We start from the raw sequence: 26,457 nt of genomic DNA on the forward strand, positions 1-26,457 counted from the left end.
TTCATGGCCTGAATTGGCTTGTAAAAGTTCTCTCTTTTTGTGTCTAGAATTTATATCTGCCATGTGTGTGTGTGTGCAGACACATATATGTATGTGCACATAACAGACTTCTGTTTCCTAACTGTTTACTTTACAACATAAAAATTTTCTGTTAAGACTGTATGAAATGCCATGCTATAGAAATAAAGCAATCGGGATGTGTATACTTCAACAGCAGGTTGCTTCCTGTCTGAGACCATAGCATACAACTGAGAATGAAACATTTTGATTAGTATGAATGGTTTATAATAACTTAATTTTGCATGATATATTTTTTGTGTAAGTATTGTGTACATATTTCTATTTAAAAAAAAAAGGTCACTGTGTCCTTATTGCTTCATAGGTACAGAAGAAATTTGTCTGTAAACTGTAAGCAGTTGGAGTGAACTGTTGTATTTTACCTTAATCTCCTTTTTATTGTCTGTTTTATTCGAAAGTCTTCATAGTATATTACATATATGTTCCCTCAAAAATATCTGGAAAAATGAACAGTGAATTTGAGAATACAAACTTCTTCAGCAATTAAAAGAGAATGTACCTCCATGTTTTGATTGTCTCATTTCATGATAAGCATCATCTTGGGGTGGGGGGTGGGTGAGTTAATATATTTCAAACTGTATTTTCAAGAATGTAGTCCTAATTCATTACATGCAGCCTATGGAAAATTAGGGTTTGATTTAAAGTGTCTTTTATTATTATTATTATTACGGCAACTCCAGGGAGTCATTAGACTCATCGAGGGAGGCCCCAAATCATTTTCATCACAACTATTCGACATTCATACAGTATCTATCATACCTCGCCTTAAACTCATTCACTGTCACAGCATCCACCACAGACTCAGGGAGCGCATTCCACTCATTCACTACTCTAAAAGTAAAGAACCCAGCTCTAACACCTTTACTAACCACACTTTTACCCAGTTTCCATGGATGTCCCCTAGTCCTCCCACAACCAGCCCTGTTCTCAAAAATATCTTCTGAATTAATTTTATAGAAACCCTTCAGTAATTTGAATGTCTCAATCATATCTCCCCTCCTCCGCCTATCAACCAATTTTTGCAACCCACAAATCCTCAACCTGTTCTCATACGGTTCATTCCACAGACTTGCTATCATCTTGGTCACTCGCCTCTGGATCCTCTCCACCTCCTCCCCATCAAGAAGAAACCTAGGTGACCAAATCTGAGCACAGTAGTCGAGATGAGGTCTTATCAAGGCTCGATACAGAGGAACAATAACCTGCTTGTCTCTGCTTGTCAACGTATTCTTCAGCAACCAAGTGATTTGATGAGCTGATTTGGCCACTTTTGCAATGTGTCCCCTAAATTTCAATTCCTTATCCACCAACACTCCTAAATCTCGTGCCTCATCAATTTCCTGGAGCACGGTTCCACCAATGCAGTAAACTGCCTCCTATCTTTTCACCCCAAAATGCATAACCTTACATTTTGCCACATTAAATTGACATCCATTCTCCCTAGCCCAGACCTCCAATCTATCCATATCATCCTGCAAAATTTTGACGTCATCTGCATTCACTATTGCCCTACCCAACTTCGCATCATCTGCAAACAAATGAACTGTTCCTCTCAGATCCTTTCCTATATCATTTATGAACAAATTAAACAGCAGTGGTCCAAGAACAGATCCTTGTGGTACACCACTAGTCACAGGCCGTCTTGTGGACTCTACTCCTGAGTAAACCACTCTCTGATATCTCTCCGTCAACCACCCTCTTATCCATCTCACCAACCCTATGTCCATTCCCATATGCTGCAATTTACTGATTAGAATTCCATGTGGTATCCTGTCAAAGGCCTTAGCAAGGTCCAGCAGAATCACTGTAAACCCATTACCCTTATCCAGTTCAGCCGTCACTGTGTTATAATACGTGAGCAAGTTACTGAGGCCTGACCTACCCTTCACAAAACCATGCTGTCCCCGATACAGTATCCCATTTTCTTCTATCCAATCTTGTATTTTCCTCTTGACTATTTTCTCTAAGACCTTGATAATGATTCCTGTTATGCTGATTGGCCGGTAATTTTCAACAGCAGCCTTGGAACCACTTTTGTGCAGTGGAACTATTTTCCCCTCTTTCCACCCCCTTGGGACTGACCCAGTCCTGAGGCTCAAATTAAACAGAATGGTCAAGGGCACTGACAATTCTTTGGCCGCTTCACGTACGACACGAGCTGGTATACCATCCAATCCCACAGATGTATTGACATTGAGGTTCTGTAATAGACTAGTTACCTCTACCTCATTCATCACAATTCCAGTATAAGCTGTTGGTTCCTCCATTTCCGCAAAGCCACCACCTGGATGATATACTCTTGCAAAGTGCTCGCTCAGTAATTCCACAACATCGACTGATTCAGTTACCTCCCTACCCTCAGCATTTTTTAAGATCATTCTACCATGAGCATTTTTCCTTTTACTTGCAACATATTGAAAAAACTGTTTGGGATTCTCTTTAGCCTGCATGGCCAATTTCCTTTCGTAATCTGCTTTTGCTTTTCTTACCACCCTTGTTACCATCCTGGCCTGAGCTTTATACTGTTCATGCACCTGATGGTCACCCTTCTCCTTAAATTCCCTCCACAATTGTTTCTTTTTTTGCAGCTCAAGCTTAATAGTGTTATTCATCCATTTAACCCCTACCTGATTTATTATTCGGACTCTTGGTATACAGTCAACCATTGCCTCCTGCAAACAGTTCTTAACCACCTCCCATGCACCATCAACATCCAGCCCTTGCAGTTTTACATGCCATGGCATTGAGCCAAGCACACACCTAAGCTTGTCATACTTACCAGCCCGGTAATTCCACATATACCCTGTCTTAATTGTAAATTCGACTCCTTTAGCCACCTCCCAAGTCATGACCTTATGGTCACTCTCACCAATTGGTGGCAACATGGTCATGTTCGTTACAGCTACATTCTCAGTTGCAATTACTAGGTCCAGCACTCTCTGCCCCCTGGTATTTTCCAATACATGTTGCCGTAGATAGTTGTCTCTTAATAACTGCATAAAATCCAATTCCTTCCTCCCATATGCCCTCTCCTCTTTCCAGTCAATGTTACCATAATTGAAATCACCCATAATAATTACCCTCCTTCCACTCATTTCTTCTATTTGCTTATGCATACTATTCCCACCATCCACTCCATCACCCAGTCTATAGCAGCACTCAATTGTATATTTTGTTCTGCTAGATTGTATCTCACACCAAACAGCCTCAAATGTGCTTTTTTCCCCATCCTGCAGTTCAACTTCTATACTCCTTGGCTGAAGCTCATCAGCTATCATCAATAACACTCCTCCCCCCTTTTTATTCACCCTGTCACTCCTGAACACGCTATACCCATCGCATTCAATCCCACTAGCTTTATCATCTTCTGTCAGCCATGTTTCACTAATACCGACAACCTGTGGCCTGGAAGTGCCAACCATGGCCAAAAACTCTTCCTTCTTGTTCCTAATACTCCTGGCATTAATGTACATGAATCGCAGAAGCCCATTTGTCCCATCCCTACTTTGATTCCTTATACTAATTATCCCATTCTGATTTGTTGTCCATCGTACTCGCCCGGGCATAATATACTCATTCATACACTTAACTGCCCCGCCTAAAGTCTGCATATCTACTCCCCCCCCCCTCTTAATAAATCTAGTTTCCCTGAGTCTGTACATCCACTTCCACATCATTCATCAACACTCTTTCAAGTCTCCGTACACCAACTCCATTCAAATGTAACCCATCCATCTTATATAAGTCCTTTCGCCCATCGAACTCATTCCACACATCCACAAATTCCACACCACTCTCCATGCATAACCCACGCATAAAGTCATTGGCAATTATGGCCCTCCTTCTAAACACTTCGCTGTCATACCGCGGTAAGATACTCACCATCCTAACTCTCTCACTCTTCTCTTTTGCTACCTCAAACAACTCCCTCACATCCTCTATCATTTCCATTTTGTCCTCTTTCAAATCATTCGTTCCTGCCACTATTATCATCTCTTTCACCCTCTGTTTTTGCAGTCGAATAGATTCGCTGACGTCCTTTATGTTCGCACCCGGCTGGTACGACTTCGTTAAACTCTCAATTATTACGCCTCTTAATAGCGAATCCCCATACAGCACTCGCTCCTTCATTTTATTGACGTTTACGTACATTCTATTATTTGCCGTCACAGACTTCCGCCGGTTATTTGTCGGTACGTTCAACACACATTTTTGCATACGCTCCAGTTGTCGTTTGGCTCTGTGTATCGCGGCATTCAAACGGGCAATTTCGCTACTCGCATTTATCTCACCATTTTCATTATCGATCAAATCATCCATTCCTTCGGTGTTTCTACCTTCATTTACACTTTCAGCGACGCTCTCACACATATCTGGCACTACCACGCAATTCTCTAGTACACCGCCATTTTCTACATTCTGACTACCGTTAACGATATCAGTCTCGATACACGAAACACGCTTGAAGTCCTCATTCTCTTTACACTTTCTACACATATTAACTCCACTATCACTTTCTAACCAGACTCCTACCGCTCTTCGCAAGGCATACATCTCACAGACAGCACATTGCATAAATTCTTTTACATCAAAACTCTTAAGCAAGCATGGCGACCTGGCCGCCATTTTTTTCTTTATCGGTGCCATGTGTACGCTATCTTTTCTTAAAAATAATAATTAAAATAACAGAAAACATGCAAAAATTGCACAGACACACCAAGAAACAAAAAGCAAACAATACTACTTAAAATTCTGGTAAAATATCTAATGTTAACACAAAATAATACTGATCTTTTCAGGAGCTCTCGACAAGCCGACGATCTAATCCGTGCGACACCAAGCGACCCTTGCTTAACAGTGCTTCCCAAAAACCAATTAAGTCATAAAACAGGTATACTGTGTGATTTTACTCAGCTATCTGACGTAATTAAAGAAATTTAAATGACCAAAAGTGTTTTTTTTGTGATCCCTCAGCTTTTAGTCAGATGCCTGCTCATCCCAACTCTCACTCTAATATGAAAGGCATTGATATGGAGTTGGTGCATGGGCTAACATCAGATGTGCAATTGTTTGCCGATGATGTGAAGATAGGCAGGGAAATCAGGGATGCTATTGATATTCTGCACTTACAAAATTATTTGAATTGGCTGGAAATTTGGACAAACGAAAATGGCTGTCAGTTTAATTTTAGTAAGTGTAAAGCTATGCACTTGGGCATGATGAGATTTCCAGCAGCATATTATATTAGCGGGGTTATGCTACAAGAAACTGAGGAGGCAAGGGACTTGGCATATTGGCGGATAGGAATTTAAAGTTCAAAAGTCACATAGCAAAAGTTGCAAATACAACTCAGAGGATAATTATGATTTTGAAGAGAATCTTGACATGTAACTAATAAGAAGTCATTTTGACTCTTTGTAAGGCTTTGATAAGACCATACCTGGATTATTGTGCTCAGATTTGATCTCTTGGATTCCAAGGGGATAAAGAAGCTGTGAAAAGGGTGCAAAGAAGAGTTACAAAGATTATATCCTGATTATGGGGTTTAGATTATGAGGACAGATTGCCAGCATGTAGATTACAGACTGGTTAACAGGAGAAAGATGGGTGATATGAAAGAGGTCTATAAACTTTTGAATGGGTGTAATGGGATATCGTCTGATGAAATTTTTCATTATATAGAAGGTGGGGAGAGAACACAGAGACATCCATGGAAGTTAAGTTTATCACAGTCAAGAAAGGGGTAAGAGCTAGGTTTTTCTCTCACAGAACAGCGAGTGAGTGGAAAGTTTGCCTTTAGGGATAGCGAGTGCATCTAGTGTGAATGAATTTAAGGGAAGGTATGACAGTTGGTTTGGGTGATTTATAGACCTTGACTTCCTGCAGGTCTCAGATAACAACAATAACAGTTTTAATCATCTGGAAAGGCATTGTTCCACCAGATTTTGGTATGCTGCTGCAGTAATATCCTTCCATTCTTGCAGAAGAGCATTAGTGAGGCTGATCAGTTATGTCAGGCAATTCAACCTAGCTTACAGTCAGCATTCAAATTCATTCCAAAGGTATATGTTAGGGGTTGAGATTGGGGCTCTGTGCAAGTAGTCAAGTTCTTCAACTCTCATCTCATCAAACTATTCCTGCACAGACCTCACTTTGTTGATGGGGCATTGTTGTCTTGATACAGGAAATGGCCTTCACCAAACTATTGCCATAAAGTTGGAACATAGAATTGTCTACAATATCATTATAGGCTGTAGCATTAAGATTCTCTGTCACTGGAACTAGGGACTCATCCCAAACCATGAAAAGCAGCCCTAGACTATGATGCCTTCCCACCTAAACTTCACAGTTGGCATAACACATTCAGGCAGGTAGTATTCTCTGGATAACTGCTAAGTTCACACTCATCTGTCAGACCACCAGATCTTGTAGCATGATTCACTCCAGAGAGTATGTTTCCATTGCTTCACAGTCCAATGGTGGTGAGCTTTACATCCTTCTATCTGAAGCTTTCTATTGCTCTTGCTGATGTTAAGATTTTATTCAACTACACATGCATGGTGGAAACCAATGTTCTTCAGTTCCTCATGAACACTTGTTGTGTTCATCTGGAGCTGAAGTTGTGTTGCTGGCATTGCTTGCAGAGGCATTTCAGAACTTGGTAACTAGTGTTTCAACTAAGGACATGCGATTTTTTTTTTGCACCACGCACCTCAGCACTCACAAAGTACCCCTAACAAATACCTTTAGGATGAATTTGAACGCTGACTGTAAGCTAGGTTGAATTGCTCAACATAACTGATCAACCTCGATAATGCTGTTCTGCAACTGTTAATAATATTTGTCTATGAAAATTGCAAAACTGTGTTCTTCTTTTATACCTGTGTGAGCCATAATTGTGATGTATAGTATCCACAACTGTGAAGAATCTGGATATTTTTGATCAGATTGTGTGTGTATACAATAATCACTCAATTATCCAGCCACATTGGGAGAGGAATTTGCCAGTCGGATAATTTAAAGGGTTAGTGTACTGGGAATACACTTACATGATACTGTACCAGAAGTCATTTGACACATTTGTCCATTCAAGGATCAGTTAATTTGAAGTTCCTTTGAAGGTCATATTATTGTGAGATCACTACACACATATACATTTATTTTGACTGGCTTCTCGCCATGCCAACTTTTCTTATACTGTTATCTCTCTGAATATTTAATTTGTTGTCTTTGTTAAAAGTTGCTTGAATTACTAAAATATGTAACCTTAGGTTTTTTTTTTTTTTTTTTTTTAGTTAGTTAACACGTTCGCTGTCAACTATGAGTATACTCATAGTTGGTAAACCAGCTACGAGTATACTTGTATGACGCTTACCACCGGCAACAAGATTATTGTACTGACCTTGAAGAAGTGAAAATGCTTGGCTTGTGGAACTAGCATCAAAACTGTGTATTCTCATAGATGGTATATGCTCTGCACAAGCCAACTACGAGTATACTCGTATGACGCTTACCGCCGGCAACGAGATTACCGTACTGACCTTGAAGAAGTGAAATTGCTCGGCGTACGGAAACAGACTATACCGAAGTAGCGTGGCAGCGAACGTGTTAATTTTTGTTTACATAATCTGGAAACATTGCTCTAAGAGAAATGATCCATCTAAAGATAATTGCCTTGATGCAAACATCCAGACCCAAGAACAGATAATTTTTTCATACCATATGCTTATGCGCTCCTACTTCCACTTGGTGATTTTGTGGCCTACTAGGTCACAATTGTGCTGTAGGTGCTCCCAAGCATTTCCATTTCTTGTAAACATCTTACAAGCTGCAGCAGGTAAGAAATTTCCTGAACTGAGTTGTTGCAACAGTAGCATCCTATGATAGTCCAAACCTGTTGGTGCTAGTTAACTATTCAGTAAACTTGGCTAGAAATGTTCATCATCCAATTCGAGATCATTACCTGAATTGGAGACCTGAAGTGGTTGGAAAATGTTTTTATGCAGATCTTGAGAGCGGGTTTTCTGGATTTATGTTAAATGACAAAACAGATGACTTACATGAAATTAATTATTTAATAGTAAAATGTTTGTCCATGTATCATAGGCATCATCATCATTGCAAAAAACGAAATAGAATTACATTTAACAGAAAAAACTCAATGCATAAAACAGGTTTTTGGATTAACCAACCCCTATCCCATCCACAGTACCAATGTACTGTAGGATTTACAATATTTTGTTGGTGGAATTCACATGCAAAACAGCGGAGAGTTATAACTGCTAATTTTCCTAAACTCAGTTTCTTTCAAGTTTTTTAGTTTATCAAGTATTAAGTATCAGTCTTTGCTGAAACACTTAACAGTGATATTCTTATATAATTCTCACATTCAATTTTATTTCCACTTTGATATATTCGTATTATGAGTATTCTATTATGAACATTCACAAAAAAGGTCCAAAGGACAAATGTGGAAATTACAGAGGCATACTCTCTTAATAACAGCATCTAAACTATATGTAAACATCTTAAAGAACAGACTTATTAAACATACAAACAATTATTTAGAAGAAGAACAATTAGGTTTTAGAAGAGGAAGAGGATGCATAGATGCCTCTTTCACAATGCAACAGATCATAGAAAAAAGAAAAGAATTTAACCTGCCCACTTTTCTTCTATTTATTGACTACAAAAAGGCATATGATAACTTGAACAGAAATCTACTCTGGAAAATATTACAAGACAATAAAATACCTCCTAAATTAATTAAAGCAATAAAAACTATATACAGAGAAACAAAAATTTGCATCAAATATGCAGATGGAACATTATCAGAACCTATAACTATAAATAAAGGAGTAAGACCAGGTTGCAGCTTATCCCCAATCCTATTCAACTTTTATATAAACAGAATCCTAAAAGAATGCAAAACAATGGGACGGGAATCAAACCCATGACACTCCTTTCCCAGGCATATGGTCGTGAAGCGCATAGCCACTCAGTTAACCGTGTGGACATCAAAAAAATTTAAAATGAAAATATCTGAAACAAAAGCTATGACAGTGTGTGGAAACACCATTCAAAATGTCAAAATTATGCTTAACAATGGATCAAAGCTGTATAACTTAGAGGAGACCTCCACATTGCCTTTAAGGGAATGCGGAGAACTGACCAGAGCTTCTGATCTAATGTCCAATCCTCACCTACTCATGGTGCACCCTGTTGGGTATCTACCTGGATACTGAATGAATGAGGATGGGCTGGGCTGGCAATTTGGGATTTAACTGAGCAAATTGTATTCTTATTGGTTAAACCAAAATAAAAATGATGGTACAACATGACAAAATTTCATGCCGGCTGGGGCATTGCCTGGTTAAACAAGGCCCCCATTGTTTTCTCCAGGGAACCAGGGCGAACAGCAAAAAAGTCAGCTACTGGATCAAATCTGTAAACCCACCCCAACTCAACATCACCAGAGTTAAAGATCGGTACTATCAACGCAAGAAGCCTGAATGGCAAAGAAATGGAGCTAGCTGAGGAATTAGATAAGTACCAGATCGACATAATAGGGGTGACTGAAACAAAAAAGACCAAAACTGGTGAGATCTTTCTGAGCAATAAATACAAAATGTTATATTCACGCAATGACAATCAAGGAAAAAAAGGGTAGCCATAGTATTCAACACAAAATACGAAGCTAATCTTCTTGAATGGCAGTCAGTCTCAAGTAGAGTAATGTGGGCAAATATGAGAATGGGAAATTGGACAATGAGACTTATTTGTGCCTATGGTCCCACAGACGGTTCTACTAAGGTAGAAGTGGAGGAATTTTTTGAGGCTTTAGAAAAAGCAACTGACACAATGAAAAAGGAAAAGTTGGTCCTTGTTGGGGATCTAAATAGCAGAGTAGGAAGTGATTGTCAGACATACAAAAATATTTTGGGAAATTTTTGAGAAAAGAGCAAAGCTAATAATAATGGCAAATATCTGTTGGATTTCTGCTCAGGACACAGACTGGTTATTACCAACACCATGTTCGAACATAAAAAAGTGCATAAATTCACATGGAGAGAAGAAGCAAGGAATAAGAAAAGTCTCATTGACTATGTTATTGTTGATAGTGATCTTTTCTCCCTGGTGCAGGACACCAGAGTGTACATAGGATTTGAAATAGGAAGTGATCACTATTAGTCTTGAGCAGGATAAAATTGAATTTCATAATTGAAAAGAATAACATGTAAGAAAGTTTTAAAGCGAATAAAAGTTGAGCAGCTCTCGAATTGTGAACTGTAGACTAAAATACACAAAGATTATTGAAGAAAAAATGAAAGAGTTTGAGAACAGGAATCAAACCTTGGAGATTCAGTGGCAAACTCTGAAGAAAATATTGATTGAATCTGCCAGAGAGGCATGTGGTGAGGTTGTCTGCAAGGATAAAAAAATCAGAACTCCCTTGTGGACGCAGGAAGTTAAAGAGGCAGTGAAGGAAAAGAAGAAAGCATATTAAAAGTTCCTGTCAAATAAGTCAGCTTGTGCTCTTAGAGAATACAGACACAAATGTAAGAAAGCTAAACAGTGTGTAAAACTTGGTAAACAAAAGTCATGGGAGGACTTTGGCAGGAACATAAAAATTAAATACCAAGAAGGTAGCAAAATATTCTGGAGGTTGTTGAAGAAGCTTAGAAATGGATGAAAGAGTGCTGTAAAAGGAGTTAGAGATGATAAAGGTGACATGAAAACGGGAGAAAAAGATATCCTTGAAGTATGGAGTAATTACTTTGAAAAACTGCTAAATTAAACAAGCAGTGACAAAAAGTTAAGTAAGTTTGAGCGGGGTTAGTACTTGGAAGGGATCAATCATTCGATGCTGTTGGCACACTCTTCCTCGATTAGTCTTTGGACTCCCTGAAGGTGTCACAATAATAATAATAAGAAGGAATCTGTGATTCCATCTTATGACACATGCCCTCTTGATTATTTAATGTAAAGAATGAATATCATAGAAATAATTCATAAATTGAAGATAAGTATATTAGAACTATTTGAAGTAATTACCCTTGTTAAGAATTAGAGATTTTTATATAGAGAATATTATCATAATATTAATTCTTCTGCCTGCAACATTGTTTAAATATAGGATTTTTATTTATTTATCCTGTATATAGAGATGATCTCTGTTCAAAAATTATTATTTTTTTTATTTCTGAGTGTACATATATATGCACAAGGGTTCACTTCGATTGGTGCAGTGACCTCCTTTTTTCTATTTCCTTCAGAATCCAAAAAATCACTGACTCAAGACCAAAATACAAAATAAATACATTTAATAAAACACAAACAATATATATACACTTCAAACAACTTTACATAACTATAACTGACTACAGAATTAATTGGATCCAAGGCCTTTTAAAATAAACTTACACTTAATACTAGACTAAACGCTTTGTTTGCACAATGACAAAATGTAATAGTCAATTTCTCTCTCTGTCAAGGCCCTTCTCTGAAGATATATGACTTTATTCTTCATTTTCACAGGATACTTTCTCATCACTCATGTAGCACACATTAATTCTTCCTGACTCAATTCTATCTCCTTTCCAATAGAAATAATAGTTAGATCCTGCGTCCTTAAGACAGATGAAACTTCCTAATCAGCGTTTCTTCGAACATTCCTTTAGAACGTAAATAGCAATTTTTTCTTTTATTCACTAATGCTTATTGACAGTCTTAACTCTTCCACTTAAAATTCACAGTTCTATGATTCCCTTTTTGGAATCTATTACTAACTTTCCAATTAGCGTTTCCTCGAATATTCCTTTTAAAACAATCTATAGCAATATTTTCTTTTATTTATCAATACTTATTCCACTTTGAAACTTCATAGTTCCACGATTTCTTTTTCAGAATATACTATTAATTTTCCTCCGACTGTTACATAAAAAAAACCTCCGAATCTAAATCTAAAAAAACCTCAATTTCCTCCGAATCTAAATGTCTGCCGGCCTGTGTTCTAATTTTCTCTCCGAACACTCTCTTGTTTATACCTGTTACTCTGATACCGAACGCTGTTCTTGTCAGGTATCAATCACACATCAAACTTCTCGGCGAGCATAAATGGCAAGCGAGAAACAAGGTATAATAGCTGACACGTTGTCTCCGTTAGCGACAAGAGAATGTCTTCATAAAACACAAAACTTAATATTTTAAATTACGATAAATTTGTTTAAAGTAACACAACTATTCAAATCCGGTAAGTACATAAGTTTTTAACTGCTTTACATATCATTTTGACAAAACAATTTCAATAACGGGCACATCGCAAGTGCCAACAATGCATGTTATGAAACTAAAACTAATAAACATTCTAACATAAACAATACGTAAAAATATTCAGAATTTTAAATTTTGATTATTTTCACACTCTTATTTGGAGGAAGGGAAGATCTTATTTGGAAGATCTTAGAACAGGTGAATTCATTTAACTACCTAGGATGTATGATCATATATGAAAATGAAAAAGATATAAATGTAAAAATTGCAAAATATTTAAAAATAACAGGTGTAATTAACTCTATATTTAAACCAAACCTAGTTCAAAAACAAACCAGGCTAAACGTATACAATACATTAGCCTTACCGGTCTTAATGTATGGAAGCGAAATCTGGACAATAAAACAAAAAGACAAACAAAGATTAAGAACAGCAGAAATGAAGTTTATGAGAAAAACTGCAAAGTATACCGTATTTGATCACAAAAGAAACAAAGATATTATGAAAGAATTAAACCAAGAACCAGTAATAGAAAAAATTAAAAAAATATAAACATAAATGGATGGAACACGTTCAAAGAATGAAAACAGAAAGATTACCAAAACAAGCCTTAAAGTACAAGCCATTAGGAAAAAGAAAACCAGGACGTCCTCTTAAACGATTCAACAATGACTTCTAAGGCCAGAACAGGCCATGCTAGGCCTAAATCCTTGATACGTATGATGATGATGATATTTGGAGGAAGGGGATGGGGTTACTTTATCTTTTTTATACATGCAACATTGGTAAATTATTCCCATAAATCTGAGTTCTAACTCTTCAATATAAAAGTAAAACATGCGAAACAAAACTGCAAATGGAACTTGACCTCAGATATGTATCTCAGGATATCATACACATAACTTGTCTTCTTAACCTGTTAACCACTTAACTCATTAAGGGATTGAATCTCAATGCACCTTTATAAGCAGAAAAAAAAAATCTAAAGTGATCCATTATTAAGGAACTAACTTGGACTTTTGACTTGTCCAATATTCACCTTCACATGGTGGGCCCCCCATTAGTAAGTATCCACTGGGTACTGAGTGAACTAGGATGGGCTAGCAATTGGGGGCTTAACTGACCAAATTATACACTCTATTGGCTTAAACTGCAAATACATACAGTGGCAATGTTTCATGAGGCATCACCCAATCAAACAAGGCCCCACTGTTTTCGTCAGAGAACCAGGGCGAACAGTAAAAAATTAGCTAGTGGAACAAACTCCAACTCATCTAGAAGAAGAAACCCAATGTCAGAAGAACTAAAAGTAAGAACCATCAGTATAAGGAGTATCACTGAAAAGGAAATCGAGATTACGGAAGAACTGTCAAAGTACTATGTGAGCATAATTGGCATTACTGAGACAAAGAAGACAAAAGAAAGCAGGTGAGATCTTACTAAATGAAAAGCATAGAATGTTATATTCTGACAACAACAATCTTGGAAAGGAAGGAACAGCAATAGCATTCAGAAGAAGAAGAAGATAAACTTCTTCTTCTTCATTATTGCAAGGTAGTTTCAGGTAGAGTTGCATGGACAAACTTCAAAATGGGAAAGTGGACAATGAAACTTATTTGTGCCTATGGTCTCACAGAAGAAGTTCTCTTAAGAAGTGGAGGAATTTTTTGAATCATTAGAGAAGGTAGCTGACATCTAGACAATGGAAAAAACGTAGTCCTTGTTTGAAGATCTAAACATCTGAGCAGAAAGTTGAACCCCATCAGGCATATGGAAATATTTTGAGGAAATTTGGAGAAAAGGCAAAATTATGGTAAGTATGTGCTGTATTTCTGCTCAGGATACAGAATAGTTATTACTAACACCATGTTCCACCATAAAGATGTGAACAAGTTCACATGGAGAGAAGATCCAAGAAATAAGAAAAACCTCATTGACTATATCATTTATTTATTTATTTATTTAGTGTATGGGATAAAATACAAGAAATTAATTATCATCATCATCAAATTCCTGACATGTACCCTGAAGGGGTGTACAGGATATGATAGTACTACATGAAAAACTTACATCATTACTAACTTCCTATCCACAATTTTCTCCAAATCAGTGTTACTTGTCAAGACTCCAACATTATCAGATCTTATATTTCTATCGTCTAAGGCTCTTTGTACCTTATTAATCCACCTATATCTTGGTCTTCCTCGGGTCATTTTCCTGCCAACTTGGCAGAGAACACTTGTTTTGCTAATCTTTCCTTGCCCATTCTGTTTAAGCGACCATTCCACCTGAGATTAGCTCTGCTGAAATATTATTATTGTTATTTATTTTATATGGGCACTCCGTGGAGTAAAAAGACTCAATGCGCGAGACCCACTTCATCCATTAACACAATACCTATCATACATCTCTTTAAACCATTTCACTGTTGGGGTGCTCACAACCACCTCTAGCAGTCCATTCCACTCTTTCACCACTCTCCAAGAAAAGAACCTAGTCCACACACTCTTAGAAAGCTTCCAAGTGTCATCCCTTGTTTTCTCCCTACTCCCCATGTGTATTGAAAAATTTCTCTTTCAGTCTTATAGTATCCCTTTAGTAACTTATAAATTTCTATCATATCCCCTCTCCTCCACCTGTCATCTAATTCTTGTAGAGAGGCTTATATGCTGGTTAGACATGATAACTAATAATTAAGGAATTGACAGCATAGACTAAAAATATAAATTAAATAAACTTTAATATTTACTTTCCGATATTTCGGCAAACGTCACGTTGCCATCTTCTTGGGAACTTAATACAAAGACAAGTGCACGCAAGTACTACATAACAGCAAATGAGAACAGAAGCTAGGAAGCTACCGTTTTCCTAAAGGCCTGATGGTGCCCCCTGGCAGTCTATATTGGTAGTTCTTGGCATTTGAGCTGAAGTTCTTCTGATAAATGTTTCCCAAATTTGGGGCAGTCTCATGCATCCAAATTTGTTGAGGTTTGGCATGTTCCTAAGGGCTGAGGCTGATTCTATGAATAGTCTTTCATATTTGAACTTGCTGCGGTGTATTACTGTGGCTTTCTTCCATCTTATTCTGTGGCGACTATCCAGTCTGCAAACCCAGAGTGGCTGTACTGGTGAAATCGGATGTAATCCTTGTGTTCTGAGATTCTGATATTTGCTGTCCTGCCTGTTTGGCCAAAGTAGGATAATTTACAGTTGCAAGGGACCTGGTATACACCAAGTAGGTCTAGGGGAAGAGGTTGGTCTTTAGTGGAGCGGATAAGGGATGCCAATTTTCTATATGGTCTGTAACAAATGGTCAAGTCATGTTTTTTTAAGATTTTGTTGATTTTTTCCAAGGTGCCTCGGATGTAGGGAATGGTGATGGATTTAGAGTAATCTTTTTTGTAAATGGGGGAGGGGAGAGAAGGTAGGTTGTGGATAACTGGTTTAAGTATTTTTTGGATTCTTTTTTTGGGGGGGGGGGGGGTTAGCCATTGGCTGAGAAAGTGTCACGGATGTGATTTAGTTCAGTGGTAAGGGCTTGATCATTTGAACAGATTATTTTTGCCCTGTTGAATAGTGTCTTAATAACTCCATATTGTTGTGAAGGGGGGGGGGGTGATGGGATTGTTGGTGAATGTATCTGCCTGTATGGGTGAGTTTTCTATAAACTGAGAAAACCAAAGTTCCATCAGGTTAGCAGGTGACTAGTGTGTCTAGGAAGGGGAAGTTATTGTTTTTCTCTTTTTCCAGGGTGAACTCAATCTTAATGAATACACAGGTAAACTTAAGGCATTACAATAGATCGAGCCACTTACCTCCCTATTGAATACAATCCCACCAACTCTCAAATTAGAAAACTCCATAGGCTCCTTAAGAAGGTCACTTCTTAGCCTGTGAAGATTACCAACAGACCAAAACCATATAACTCTAGACCCCCCCCCCCCCCCCCGCATATATGGGCTCCCAAAAATACATAAAGAAAATGTGCCATTACATCCCATAGTGGATGGCATTGATTCCCCCACTTACAAACTAGCCAAGCATTTAGCCAAAGCACTCTCACACTATACTGGCAACACACCATCACACATAAAAAACTCAGCCCACTTCAAAGCCAGTATAGAAAACCTTACACTCCAACATAATGACATAATGGTCAGTTTTGACGTCTCCTCCTTATTCACGAATGTCCCCCTCAAAGAAATCTTAGAGCTAATCCAAGCTAAATTTCCTCCCGATATCTCAGCCCTATTTCAGTTTACAATGAACTCAGGCTATTTCGTTTGGCAGGAAAAAATTCTACAAACAGATAGAGGGGGCAGCCATGGGTTCACCACTTTCCCCACCCTTGGCCAACTTCTTTATGGAGACTTTTGAAGAGAAAGCCTTAAACTCAGCCCCACAAAAACTACCATATCGCTTCGCTACGTTGATGATGTATTCGCTATTTGGCCACATGGCCTGGATTCACACCTCTCCTTCCTAACACACTTAAACAACCAACACCCTAGAATCAAGTTCACCCTGGAAAAAGAGAAAAACAATAACCTCCCCTTCCTAGACACACTAGTCACCCCGCCAACCTGATGGAACCTTGGTTTTCTCAGTTTATAGAAAAAACCCGCCCATACAGGCAGATACATTCACCAACAATCCCATCATCTCCCCCCCCTCACAACAATATGGAGTTATTAAGACACTATTCAACAGGGCAAAAATAATCTGTTCAAATGATCAAGCCCTAACCACCAAACTAATCACATCCGTGAACTTTCTCAGCCAATGGCTACCCCCCCCCCCCCCCAAAAAAAAAAAAAAAAAAAAGAATCCAAAAAATACTTAAACCAGTTATCCACAACCCACCTCCCCCCCACTCTTCACAAAATAGATTACTCTAAATCCATCACCATTCCCTACATCCGAGGCACCTCGGAAAAAAATCAACAAAATCTTAAAAAAACATGACTTGACCACTTGTTACAGACCATATAGAAAATTGGCATCCCTTATCCGCTCCACTAAAGACCAACCACTTCCCCTAGACCTACTTGGTGTATACCAGGTCCCTTGCAGCTGTAAATTATCGTACTTTGGCCAAACAGGGGACAGCAAATATCAGAATCTCAGAACACAAGGATTACATCCAATTTCACCAGTACAGCCACTCTGGGTTTGCAGACTGGATAGTCGCCACAGAATAAGATGGAAGAAAGCCACAGTAATACACCACAGCAAGTTCAAATATGAAAGACTATTCATGGAATCAGCCTCAGCCCTTAGGAACATGCCAAACCTCAACATATTTGGATGCATGAGACTGCCCCAAATTTGGGAAACATTTATCAGAAGAACTTCAGCCCAAAGGCCAAGAACTACCAATATAGCCTGCCAGGGGGCACCATCAGGCCTTTAGGAAAACGGTAGCTTCCTAGCTTCTGTTCTCATTTGCTGTTATGTAGTACTTGCGTGCACTTGTCTTTGTATTAAGTTCACAAGAAGATGGCAACGTGACGTTTGCCGAAATATCGGAAAGTATATATTAAAGTTTATTTAATTTATATTTCTAGTCTACGCTGTCAATTCCTTAATTATATGTTAACACCTGTCATCTAAACTCTGCAACCCACACACCCTCAATGTTTCCTTATAGGGAACATTCCACAGACATATCACTTACTTCACCACCACCTCTCGATCCCAAGAAATGCAGGTGGCCAAATTATGACATTATAAAGAGGAATAATACCTCCCTATTGTCAGCGTGTTCTTTAGCATCCAAGTAATTCTCTGAGCTATTTTGCCATCTCTTGCAGTATGCCCTCTGAATTTCAAAGGAAAATTGAAGTAAGGGGAGAAGATAAGGCTATGATTGTGAATAAATATGAGACTACTTCTACTTGAGGCAATGAATATTCTGTTACGCCTAGGTGTTTTTGGCCAGTATAATTGGTATGCAGTTCGCTATTATTTTTTCAACACTAAGTTGTCTCAGGCTGTGGTTATTGTTTTCCTAGAATTTTCGTTACAAACATAAAACCAACTTTGAACATATTTGGTAATAATAATGTACTGCAAATTAGGTAGAAAATCCATTGTGGTATAAAGACTGATGTATCTAACTATCAACCTGTCAGAATCTCTGGATTTGGGAGGGGGGGATTTTGAAAAAGTTCATTAGGGCTTGCATACAGAAATGGAATGATAGAAATCTATTCTTTAAAATGAACAGCATGGGTTTACTAAGGAAAGGTCATGTTTAAGCAACTTGCTCATGTTTATAATGATGTAACAAGAGGAATGGATACAGAGTGATACTTTTGGATTTTGTTAAGGCTTTTGACATGATATAGCATAAATTTATAACAAAGGAGAATTACTCTTTTTATGACCTTAATATTTATACCTATACCAGAGAAAAAGTAATACAGTGAACTGCAAGGATTTTAGAACAATAAGCCTCATTTCCCATACATCAAAAATACTTATGAGAATCTTAACATGAAGAATTGCATTTAAGGTGGAAGAATTTCTTGGAAAAGATCAGTTTGGTTTCAGGAGGATAGGGGAACAAGAGATGCGATTGGACTGTTTAAGAATAGTAAGTGAAGGAAGTCTGGAAGTGAATAAAGAAGTTAATATCTGTTATGTAGATTTTGAAAAAGTTTTTGACTTTGTAAAATGGGATAAGATGGTAGAAGTAATGGAAAAGATTGGTATAGATTGGAAAGACAGAAAGCTAATTATTTCACTATATATACGGGACAAACTGCCATGATGAGAGACATATATGGTACAACAGAACCAGGTATCATTGGACGAGGAGTAAGACAAAGCTGTTCTCTGTCACCAGTTTTGTTTAACATGTATTCCGAAGCAATGTTAAAAGAAGCACTGGCGAATTCGGAAGAATGAATAAAGATTGGAGGTAGACAAATATTTGCAATAAGATACACAGATGACAAGGCATTATTATCAAATACTGAAACAGGACTACAACATCTGTTGAATAGATTTCTGCAATCCTGTATCAATTATGGAATGAAAATTAACATAAGAAAAACAAAGGTAATGAAAATAGCAAGAAAAGAGGCAAATATGGATATCAGAATAAATGGGGAAAAATTGAATCAAGTAAAGACATTTAAATATCTAGGAAGGGTGATTAGCAGGTGATAGAAGATGTTAAAGTGACATAAAAGCAAGAATAGCAATGGGAAGAGATGTCTTTAATAGAAAATGGAATTTATTCAGAAGTAAAATGGATAGAAACCTAAAGAAAAGACTAATAAAATGTGATTTTCTTTTTTTACTACTTGTATGATAAAGATGTCATCATTTAGAATCACAAGAAAGACGAACTAATGGATTATCTCAACCAAATCAATAGTTTCCACCATACCATCAAATTCACATTAGAAATTGAAAAAGATGAAAAACTTCCATTCCTAGACATCCTAATAAAGAAACAAACCAATAACAGTATCAACCTGTCTGTGTATAGCAAACTTACGAATACTGGACATTACCTCCATTTCAACTCATCACATCATATATCCCAGAAACTTAGCATTATCCATATGCTTAAGAAAAGAGTATACAGTACACCACAGACCAAGATGACTTACAAGAAGAATTAACTACAATATCCAGAGAGCTATCCTTAAATGGTTATCCAAAAAGACTCTGCAACAAGATTCTCTTTTCGGATATACCACATAGACGTGATGACACCCAATACATCAGTCCTATAACTATTCCATTTGTCAGCAGCATTTCCAAAAAATTGGCTATCCTTCTAAAACCATGCACTATTAGAGTAGCATTCAAGCCAATCAATACTATTCAGAAATTTTTAAGATCACCGAAAGACCCTCATCCATTCTACAAGTGTTCTGGAGTATATAATATACCTTGTTCCTGTGGTGTTAATTACATTGGTCAGACCTCTAGAAGCTTCAAAACGAGACAGAAGGAGCGCATAGGCTATGTTAGAAACAACAGACAAGATATCTCAGGCCTTTCTTTCCACTTTACCTCTACCAACCATCTTATTGAGTGGGATAAGAGTCATATGCCCTATATAGAAGAGAACTACCATTCCAGAACCTTCAAGGAGGCTGCTATGGTCACCCATTCAACAGGAAACCAAGGCCTAATCCTACCGGAAATTTGGAAAACTTTAATTAGATCACTAAACATTAAAGAAATGAACTTTCACGCCAATTACATTATGTCTCGTAACAAATAAATCATGTTCCTGAGCCACGCATATTGTCTCACACTGTACTAATTTTGTATGAATTAGAACTGTCAGTTAAAACCTAGTCTGTTACCTTCATATCGCTTACCAATTGTATCCCTGAAGATGCCGATAGCAAAAATCGGTGAAACTAGTAGGATAATAAATATTACCCACTTGACTAACATTCCTAAAATGTGTTATAGTTTCTTAGACTAATAAAATGTTATGTGTGGAGTGTTGCCCTCTATGCAGCTGAAACTTGGATATTGAAGAAAGAAGAAATTAAGATTTTGGAGAGCTTTGAGATGTGGATTTGGAGAATGATGGAAAAAATCAAATGGACAGATAAAATAACTAATGAAGAGGTCTTAAAAAGAGTAGAAGAAGAAAGAAGTCTGTTAAGGAGGATAAAAAGAAGAAAGGGAAACTGGATTAGACATATTCTAAGAGGGAATGGAATCATCAGAGATGCCATCGAAGGAAAAATAAACGGAAAAAGACCCATAGAAAGAGTAAGGAAAACAATTCTAGATGACATGCTGAATGGAGACAGGTACACAACCTTGAAAGAGAAGGCTCAGAATAGAGAGTGGAAGGAAAGTTTTTGCTACTAAGAGAAGAACCTGCTCAATTGCAGAATACTCAAGAAGAAGAAGTGTAAATTGGAGAATATGAGATTAAATTATAAAATATTAGAATGCATAAGAGGATGGAAGACTGACAGATATCAAAAAGTGATATATGGAGGATATGAAGATTTAATATGACCAGTGGTACACCACAAACAGATCAGTCCTTGGTCCATTAATGATATTAGGAAGGATTTTTCAGGAGACATAGAACTCTTTGCTAATGATGCAAAGATTGATGAGGGTAATCAGGAATGTGCCTGATATGAGTACTTGCAAAATAATGGCTGTCAGTTCAGTATTAGTAAATGTAAAGTCATATACTTTGGTATGATGAGATATCCAGTGTCATATTATATTGGTGGGATTATGCTAGATCAGACAAGGGTTTTTAGAGTTTTAGTTGATAGGAAGTTGAAGTTCAAGGCCATATAGCAAAGATTGCAAATACTGCTCAGAAGACTGGAATGCTGAAATGAACCTTTGACATGTAAAGATGAGGAAGTCATTTTTCCTCTTTACAAAGGCCCTTGATAAGACCTCTCTTCGACTATTGATGCTATCTTCATTTTATGGAGGAAGGGGAAAGAATGAGAGGGCATCCTTGGAAGTTAAGAATGAATGCCTTCGAGAAGGGGGTGAGAGCTAGAATTGCCAACCTAGATAGACTCAAGTTTCCTAGTGGGGCTGATAATAATAATGAATAACTTGATTAAAGATACCAAGAAATTATATATTTGGTTTAATCCTTTATCCAAGTGTAAGCAAACAAAGTTTGTGCCTGAACTATTTTCAGGATTGAGCAACTCGTATATATAGAACCTAATGACTTCACATCATTTGCCTTAGTATCCCATAATGCTATGTGTTATGGGAAGGATCACTACCCAGATCAGTTTTGACCTTTATTGAGGTCTCATCAGTGGGAGCAATTTCACTCGTAAACTTTGTTTGCTTACACTTGGATAAAGGATTAAACCAAGTATATAGTTTTTGATATCTTCTGAAAGAAAATCTCTGAAATTTTGAATTAGAAAATAGTATTTTATTTCTCTTAATATGAAGGAAAAGATGATTTTAAAGATGTAATTATTTTTTGGTATTTTATATTAATAGAATTAACATGATGTTCATTCTATTTTAACCATTTGTTTCTCAGTTTTTAAACAATTTCACAATTGTTCCTTTAATCTGTATACTATTCTGAAATATTTGTGATTATCTGTTTTCATTTTAGCCCAATGATCATATATCCAGAATTATTTTATTTATTATTATAATTACGGCTATTATAGCCTGTTTTTATTTAGGAGTGTCCCTTAATTTAAATACATTGGCTATTATTACTCAAAAAAGGGTATATATATTTTAGGGCATTATGGGTGAGTATAGGTGGCAATTATAGCAGAATAAAAGAGGTGGGAAAATTTTGTACATACCTTGTTTTGATACTAGGATGTCTTCCAATTTCATGATCCTGCTGAAGGTTGTTTATAATGAGGAGGGGGGAAGGGAGCGTGGGGGGGGGGTGTTTTGACGTGGGAAAAATAAATTTGGAAATCCGGGTTTTGTATTAATAATATATATATAAATAAATATATATATATATATATATATATATATTATTGTGTTTAAGGGTGCTTTGGGGGGAAGCAGGGGAGAGCGTTAACGGGGTGTGGACCATTTCGGTTTACTGACCATCATCAGAACATTTTCAGAAAATTTTATTTTATTTGTTTCTTTATTTTTAGATGGTAAGAAAGCTTGGTGTCCCAAAATCTACTTCAATCATCGCTGCTTTTCTGGTCCCTTTCTCAGCAAAGGTCGTCTTGCAGAACTCCCGAGACAGGTTGGACCAGGTCCTGTTTCTTTGGTAATGAAAGAGGTGTTAACTTTACTAATCAATGTTGCTTATAAATCTAGTCGTGTCTTAAAAGAGCTGCAGCTGTGTGGGAAACCAAATCCTGAAATGCAGCAACAAATTTTGAAAGCTAAGTGAGTATTGGGAAATATTTTATTGTAGAAAATATTTATAGATATTATTGGTTTTAATAATGTGTATGGTCAAAATTTGATCATTAAGGGAAGAATTTTACATTCCTTACTTAGAATTTGATCTCTATTTCCAAAGTAAAACTACCATAAATATGTTGATACCTTAATGGATGCCCTTTATTATTATATATAACTTCCTTTCCACAAGTTTTCTTAGCCATTTCTCGAATATACAGCAATACCTCGCATAGTCCAGGTAATCGGTTCCACCAATATCCCAGAACTGTTTGAAACCAGACTAATCGAGGAACTAAATACATACAAAAAATGATAATTGGTTCCAAAAAAAAATATTCTCCCTGTTTTTCAATAAATAAAACGAGAATAATAAATTCAAATGTCTTTATTAAAAATAATTAAACAAAAAATACGTTTTTTGCACTTCATTTTTTATTCATTAGAAATTGCAATATCGATGTCTGCACATTTTTCTTCTTTGTTTTGTTTCTCTTCATACATTTCTTTGCAGCAACTAATTGCATTGTTTATCATATGGTGAGTTGTAAGGCTATGTTCAATATTGAGATCAATTTCCATAATATGCTCTGTCAAAGTTTCAACCATTCCAATAATTTTTGATAGTTGTTCGGTTGTTAATTCTCGTGCAGGCACTTCAACACAGTCGTTGTTGTCTAAGTTGTCCTCCTGCTCTTCATAAGCTCGTTGTTCATCCATGGTAAGTGTTTCATTATCCAGTTTAGTGATCGATTCAATGCACTCAATTACGTTGACAGAATCTAACTCTTTGAAACCAAGTTGCTGTCCAATTTCTACTATGTTATTAGTGACTTCAGCAAAATGAGTTTCAAAACCAATGAAATCATTTGCACATATGTTTCCATACTGCTCTCATATTGCTTGCCATTAATTCATGCCATGCTTCGCCTATATATTCGATAACATTTCGGATGTTGTAGCTCTTCCAAAATTCCGTTAAAGTAGGAATTTATTTTCTCCTGTTGTAGCTTTTATGGCTTGCGAAAAAGTGCAGCACAAATAATAGGCCTTAAATGTCGCAATGACACCGTGATTCATTGGTTGGATCACTGACGTCGTATTTGATGGAAGAAAAGTTATTTGTAAATTTTCATTTAAATCACAAAGATCAGTCGGAGGACCGGGGGCATTATCTAAGATCAATAGAATCTTAAAAATCTAATCCTTTTTCTCTGCAATAACGTTCTGTTGTAGGGCAAAAATAGTTGGTGAACCAATCTTCAAATAAAACTCTTGTGATCCATGCTTTCTTATTTGAATGCCACAACACTGGGAGATTATTTTTTGATACATTTTTAAGAGTTCTAGGATTTTCTGCATAGTACACAATCATTGGTTTTAATTTGAAATCCCCTGCTGCATTTCCACCTAATAACAGTGTGAGATGGTCTTTTGAAATTTTATATCCAGGGCATGACTTTTCATTGGCTGCTATAAAAGTGCATGACAGCAACTTTATCCAGAAAAATTCCGTTTCATCAATGATAAATATTTGTTCATCTTTGTAGCCACCTTTTTGTATGATTTCACTCAATTCCTTCAGATATCTTAAAGCAGCCTCTTTATCTGCACTGGCAGATTCGCCAACAATGCGAACATTTTGAATACCAGTTCGTTGCTTAAAACGAAAAAACCACCCGACTTGCCATAAAAGTTTCATTAGTTCCCTCACCTTCGTTTTCTATATCATCAATAGTCTTCAAGTCATTGTAAAGACTATACTTTGGTTTGAATTTCCATTTGACTAAGCAGAACTCGCTTTTGAGTTAAGTCTTCGATCCATATGGAATAATAGCTGCTCCATATTTACCATTCAAGTGCTTCTGGTTTTAGTCACTATTTTTGATAAATAAGAAGCCATAGCCATACCTTGCGATTTGTATTGTTCTTTTTTTTAAATAAGTTTTTGAACTTATAAAAAAGTGCAAAAAGAAGACACATTTGCGTTTTCTTTTTGCACTTATTATGTAGTTTTTTTAAATGGGATTAAAATTTAATTATCACAAATTCAACATTAAAGTTCACTAACGTCCACTGCTTACTCGTAATATACATAGCTTACACATTAGGACGTTGAACATAATGCTGCGTTTACATTCTCGCCAAGTCTAGGTACATACATATACAATGGGGAACCCCCAAAAAAATTGAAATATTGTATCGCATAACTTTAAAACCGCACAAAAAAGAGACTTGACTGTATAAAGGGAAAAAACTGAACATTTATGTATAAAAAAAAATAATTTTGTGTACTAATTTTTTAGGATTTAAAACCGGACTATAGTGAATCCAGGCTGATCGAAGCCGGACTATGTGAGGTATTGCTGTACTTGCATAAATCTTATCAGGAACACTCAGTAAGGAAATGCATGTGTATTCTCACATTCAGTTTTATTTTCCTTTTTATAGATGGGTACTATGAGAACTCTGCTCTAATCATCTGCAACTTGATCCTCTGATCAGGCCTTCTGAATAATGCAATGCAGCCACTGTAATATACTTTTATATACCTCCATGTTTTTGAGCATTTCTGGCCATATTTCATCTACTCCAGTTTCCTTTGCACATTTCAGGTTTTTGATGATTTTTTGGATAAGTGGGATGTCTGATTTACTGGTATCAGCAAGTTGTATATGGTGGGTGTGAAGCCAGCTGTGTAACCCAAGGATCAGTCCTCAGACCATTGACTTGAGAGGAGATATTCCATTGTTGGCTGACAATGCAAAGATAGGCAGCATGATGTTACTGATATTCAACATTTGCAGAATAATTTGAATAACCTGGAACAGTGAGCAAATAATCATGGCTGTCGATTCAATGTAAGTAAGTGTAAAGTCATGCATTTTAGCATGATCAGATTTCTATTGGTGGGTTTGCTCTTGGCAAAACTGATGTTGCTAGGGATCTTGGAGTTATGGTGGACAGGAATTTGAGGTTCAAAGGTCACATAGCAAAAGTTGCAAATACAACTCGGAGAATAATTGGGATGCTGAAACAAACGTTGGCGTGTAAGGATAAAAAGCCATTCTCCCTCTTTACAAGACATTGATATGACTGCACCTGGACCACTGTGTGCAGAATTGGTCTCCTGGGTTCCAAGGGGATAAAGAAGCTGTGGAAAGGGTACAGAGAAGAGTAATAAAGATATGTGTAAGGATTATAGATTATGAGAACTGATTGGGA

The 26,457-nt window shown here is 36.9% G+C and overlaps 1 protein-coding gene across 2 annotated transcripts in view; it reads left to right on the forward strand.

Annotated features, from left to right (window-relative positions):
• The window catches only part of LOC150100599 (scm-like with four MBT domains protein 2), a 226,997-nt gene that overhangs the window by 162,072 nt on the left and 38,468 nt on the right, over positions 1–26,457 (forward strand). For both annotated transcript variants that reach the window (XM_090401434.1, XM_090401435.1), the window contains one exon: positions 22,974–23,217. In XM_090401434.1, coding sequence (XP_090257560.1) covers positions 22,974–23,217 — 244 coding nt within the window. The remainder of the gene's footprint in view (positions 1–22,973; positions 23,218–26,457) is intronic.

The sequence above is a fragment of the Typopeltis vanoorti genome, chromosome 12, assembly GCF_054136105.1.
Source record: "Typopeltis vanoorti isolate ZY-2024b chromosome 12, IOZ_Tvanoo_1.0, whole genome shotgun sequence".
Classification (NCBI taxonomy): Eukaryota; Metazoa; Arthropoda; class Arachnida; order Uropygi; family Thelyphonidae; genus Typopeltis; species Typopeltis vanoorti.